At 61.5% G+C, this 4,679-nt stretch overlaps 1 protein-coding gene across 5 annotated transcripts; it reads right to left on the minus strand.

The window, feature by feature from the left end:
- Positions 1-874: 874 nt before the first annotated feature.
- Cdkn1c (cyclin dependent kinase inhibitor 1C) lies at positions 875-3,577 on the minus strand. Of its 5 annotated transcripts, none has more exons than XM_075972867.1 (4): positions 3,424-3,577; positions 2,342-3,287; positions 1,656-1,794; positions 875-1,564 (listed from the first exon to the last, which is right to left on the minus strand). In XM_075972867.1, exons 2-3 carry the CDS (start codon positions 3,276-3,278, stop codon positions 1,661-1,663), a joined length of 1,071 nt encoding a protein of 356 aa, XP_075828982.1. In that variant the 5' UTR covers positions 3,279-3,287; positions 3,424-3,577; the 3' UTR covers positions 875-1,564; positions 1,656-1,660. The 5 variants fall into 5 exon arrangements, with proteins under 5 accessions (XP_075828982.1, XP_075828981.1, XP_075828980.1 ...); XM_075972866.1 differs by having other exon boundaries at positions 875-1,561; positions 2,306-3,287; XM_075972865.1 differs by having other exon boundaries at positions 2,306-3,287.
- Between the last annotated feature and the right edge of the window lie 1,102 nt (positions 3,578-4,679).

The following is a 4,679-nucleotide window of genomic DNA, read 5'->3' on the forward strand; positions in this document are numbered from 1 at the left end:
ACGCTCTTAATGATGTCTGCCCTCTCAATGGGGTGGGGGCATTGCTCAGAGCCTGACCGCAGCTGGACCTCTAAGGTATTCAGGAAAGGTTAATTATACACCCCCACACATCTCTAAAATCTTGATCAAGCCTTTATAGGCTGATACCGTCCATGAATTCTCCCTCGGCCCAAGGAATTTCATAAGGACTTCATGGGCCAATCTGTTTTATGTCACCTTTCCCTTTGAAAGCCATTGCTTTCATAGGTTTATAGACCAGGCATAAAGAGCCCTTCCTTTTTATACTAAAAGGGGGCTCTTTGGAACCCCATGCACTGTTGGGAAACAGGGCATGTTATGTAGGAGACGTAGCTTTGAATTCTTCCACAGAAGCTGGATCAGGGCCCATCCCCACCCCACCCACTCACAGGCACCTCACTCTGTGTTCTCCTCTAGTGTTTGCTCATCACCAATGTCCCCACTCCCTGCCAAGCCATCATGCTGCCCTCTCTTGGGGATGCTCAGCCTTATGGACCCTAGGGACCCTGGAGCTTTCAGGGCTTCACTGCAATCTGCACATGGAGAACTTCTACAGGTACATGTGAGCTGTGTATGTTGTACTAAGTCCTGCAAGCCCCCATCCGGGCCTGGCTGGAGTTAGAAGGAAAAGTGAGTCTGTTGTGGGCAGACATTGTTTCCCAAACCTGAGTAGCAGGTCAGTAGGCCCAATGAAAGCCGCACCCATCCCTCCCCCCTTTGTAAGCTGCCAACAACTCTTGTCAAGTGGTGACAATGTTTTTGACTGACTCCCCGCTTTGCCCCAGCCCCCCACCCATCATGTTCAGTTGCCCCGTTCTGGGGCTACAGGAGTGTAAAAGAACAAACAGACTGGAAGTGTAATTTTTGTTGGGCCTCTTTATTTAGAACCTGGCGGACGAGGAGCCCTGGGCAGTTGGTATGGGCAGCACAGGAACCATTTCGACAGTCTGGTCACCAAGTTTAAGAGCAATCTAATAAAGCAGGGGGAGACTGTAAGCTAACTGGAGATGAATGTGTGGGGGCTTTTAAGCAACAACCATTCCCCTAGAGTCTAATATAAAAGTAGATTTACATTTGTGGGTAATCTGAAGCTGGTGATTTCTAGTGCCTTTGGTAATAATCAATAATCCAGCAGTTGCGTGGCAGAGAGATCCGCGCATGGATAAATACAATTATTAAGTTAGCATAATTTTTTTTAACTTTTTGTACAAATATACATGTTTTTTTCTTTTTCTCATTTTTTCCTTCGTTCTACGTTTTCTAGTTTCTCTTTTTTTGCACTGAGAGCGAGTAGAGATTAAACATTTTACATAAATGATTTAAAGCTTTACACCTTGGGACCAGCGTACTCCTTGCACATGGTACAGAGTGTTCTCAATACATTGCACAGTTTTCAGATTTCCACAAAACCGTGGGCTGCTTTGCGCAGCCTTCTCCGGTTCCTGCTACATGAACGAAAGGTCCCAGCCGAAGCCCCGAGTTCTTCCATCGTCCGCTGCCCAGATGCCCAGCAAGTTCTCTCTGGCCTTTAGGCTCTAAACTGCTGCTGCGGGGAAAGGGACTCAGGTGAGCACGCACGGCGGGAACCCCCCGGGGGCGGCCCCTCCGCGACCCCCGGGGGGGAGCGCCGAACTCACCTAACTCATCGCAGACGCTTGCGCGGGGTCTGCTCCACCGCGCCCACCCCAGGAGCCACGATAGGAGAGGGACACCCCGCAGGGACGTCGTTCGACGCCTTGTTCTCCTGCGCAGATCTCTTGCGCTTGGCGAAGAAGTCTGCGGGGCGACAGCGCGCGCCGGTCAGGGCGGGGCCGGCCCGGAGACCCGCGAGGGGGCCGGCGGAGTGCGCAGGGCGCGGGGCCGGGGTGGGGGCGCCATCCCCGCCCGCGCCGAGGTCCGCGGCGGGTCAGCTTTGTTTACGTCGCCGCGCAATGTGCTGTGTAAGCATTTCCCCTTGTCCCGCGGCCAAGCCCCCCGGGGCTGCCGCCGCACTTAACCCCCTCCATGCCGCACACACGGCGCCCTAAGGGGCTCCCGCAGCCCGAGCCAAAGACCGCGATCCGAGTGGGTCGCGGCCAGGCTCACCCTCCCACTGCACGCTCGGGAGCCTTGGAGATGCACCCCCACCAGTAGGAGAGGGGTGCAGGCGCAACCGCGCCCTAAGCGCCGCGGGCCCTTTAATGCCACGGGAGGAGGCGGGGACCGGGCGAGGCCCCCGAGGGCGAGGGAGAGCCCGGCCGGCCGGACAAAGCGAGGCCGGGCCGGGGCGGGGCCGTGCGGGGCTCACCGGAGATGAGAGGCCCCGACAGCTTCTTGATCGCACCGTTCGCAGTGGCCGCAGCAATCCCGGCCGCGGGACGTCCTGGAATCCCCGAGAGAGGCTGCTCCTTCAGCTCCCGGCCGCGCTGCTCCTGGTTCTCGTCCTGCTCCTCGACCGGCTCAGCACCCTGCTCCTCCACGGTCTCCTCGTCCTGCTCCTCGACCGACTCCGCGCCCTGCTCCTCGATCGGGTCTGCGCCCTGCTCCTCGACCGACTCCGCGCCCTGATCCTCGCCCTGCTCAGAGCCCTGCTTAGCGCCCAGCTCAGCTCCCGGCTCAGCACCCGGCTCAGCACCCGGCTCCTCGCCCTGCTCAGGGACCTGCTCAGGGACCTCCTCAGGGACCTGTTCCTCGTCGTCCTGACGCTCCACGTCCGGGTTCGCATCCGGGATCGGGTCTCGAGTCGGGTCCGAGGTCGCGTCCGGGGTCCCGTCCGGAATCGGGTCTGAGGTTGGATCTGAGGCCGGGGCCGGGGTCGGGGGTGGGGTGGGCTCCGCGACCACGGCCGAGGCTGGGGCGCTGGGCGGCTGCTCAGGCTCCTCCTCTAGGCCGTCGGGGGCCTCGCCGGCTGGCGGCCCAGAACGTGGGATGACAGCCACGGCCACCGGAGGAGGCCGGGGCCCCAGCACCAGGCGACAGCGCCCCACCTGCACCGTCTCGCGGTAGAAGGCGGGCACAGACTCGCTGTCCACCTCCATCCACTGCAGACGACCAGGGCCTCGAAGAGGCACATCCTGCTGGAAGTTGAAGTCCCAGCGGTTCTGGTCCTCGGCGTTCAGCTCCGCCAGGCGCATCCGCAGCTCGCGGCCCAGCTCCTCGTGGTCCACAGGCCCGAAGAGGCTGCGGCAGGCGCTGCTGCGCGCTATCACTGGGAAGGTATCGCTGGAAGCCAAGCGTTCCATCGCTGTTCTGCTGCGGAGGTACACGTCGGACATGCCCATGGTCGAAGGCTGTGCAAACGCGGGCGGCGAGAAAGAAGGGAGCGGGAGGAGAAGGAAGAGGGGAGAGGAAGAGGGCGGAGGATGGGCGTGGGCGAGACCCCTTGCACAGCCCTCGTCCGCCTCTGCCTAGGGACGCGGCAGCTACCTGGCTGATTGGTGGTGGACGGCTCCTGCGTCTCGATCGCTTGTCCTGTCCAGCTTGGGCCGCGCCCCCTCGGAGCTTGCCTGCCTGTTCGCTTGCTCTCAGTCGGGCCTAGCCGGCACCCCTCGAGCACAGCGCACTCGGCCTGTGGAACGCCCAGCCCGCTGCGCCCCTTTATACGCGCTGGCCCCACCCCCGCGCGCGCGGGCCTCCTCACGATTAGCATAATGTAGTATTTTCAGTTTCAACAACACCGCGGCGATAGGCCGAGACACCCCGCCCCGCCCACAGAGGCCCGGCCCCCTAGACTCGCTCATTGGCCGCGTGCACACACCCCCGGGGCCGGGCGGGGCCGGCGATGGGCGTGCGCTGATTGGCGGCCGCGCTGTGAGCGGGCTGCGCGGGACAGGGGGCGGGGCTCGAGTTAAAGAGCTCTGCGGGCGGTAACGTGACACCGCGACGCCCCTCCCCCTCGCCCCATCCCCCCCCCGCCCCCCGCGGGCTCCTTTGTCTGCAGGCGGGGGCTTGCGCAGCCGCGACGCGCGCGCCCCCTCGGACTCTGAAGCTGGGCACTGCCCCTCGGCGATACTGGCGTCGGTGCAGGTCCTACGATCCCCACGGCCTGTGCTCTCACTAGGGCTGCGCCAGCTGATAGGGCTTTAAACCATCCCTACCAGCTGGGTCCTGGCCCTGGGCAGGACCATGGCTGGAGCTGCCCTCTGCACCCAGGCCTGTGTCCCTGCCTTCGTTCGAGGTGTCTGCACACCTGCTGGCACTAAGAGCCTCCAACAAGAAGGTAGAGACAGGGATCAGCTCCATTCTTTTCCAGAGGGACAATATTGTAGAGGTCTTGGGGGCCTGACCAGTAGCCTGGTCTATGTGGGTTCACCTACCCAGATGAGACCTAAACTGTTCCATCCTGGCCTGTACCTACATCACGACACTGCTATATGCCCAGGACCCGTCAGGCCATATCCAGGCACCAGTTCTGCCTGCCTTGGTTGACTGGAAGTAGTTGTGCTGGGAAAGAGGGAAAGACCCACCCCTCCTCCACAGCAGTGCCTCTTGGTGGGGCCCTGTGTACTCACACAAACACACCCCGACTGCGACGGCAGACCCCCACCCCCACTCCTGCCGCCAAAAGAAGTCCATTATTTAGGGCAGGGAGTCCAGAAGGTGACTCTGGCATGTGCCAGGAGCAGGCCCCCTCCCCCGCCGTGGGGAACCAGGACTTCCGGCCATACTTGAAAGGCCATGCA

This window comes from Microtus pennsylvanicus, chromosome 5, assembly GCF_037038515.1.
Source record: "Microtus pennsylvanicus isolate mMicPen1 chromosome 5, mMicPen1.hap1, whole genome shotgun sequence".
Classification (NCBI taxonomy): domain Eukaryota; kingdom Metazoa; phylum Chordata; class Mammalia; order Rodentia; family Cricetidae; genus Microtus; species Microtus pennsylvanicus.

Bases quoted from the DNA above. Each gene is read 5' to 3' on its own strand.
- Cdkn1c (XM_075972866.1), bottom strand. From the start codon at position 3,278: ATGGGCATGTCCGACGTGTACCTCCGCAGCAGAACAGCGATGGAACGC. The intron at 1,795-2,305 runs GTGAGCCCCGCA...GTCGCCCCGCAG, and splicing joins GTCGGGGCCTCTCATCTCCG to ACTTCTTCGCCAAGCGCAAG.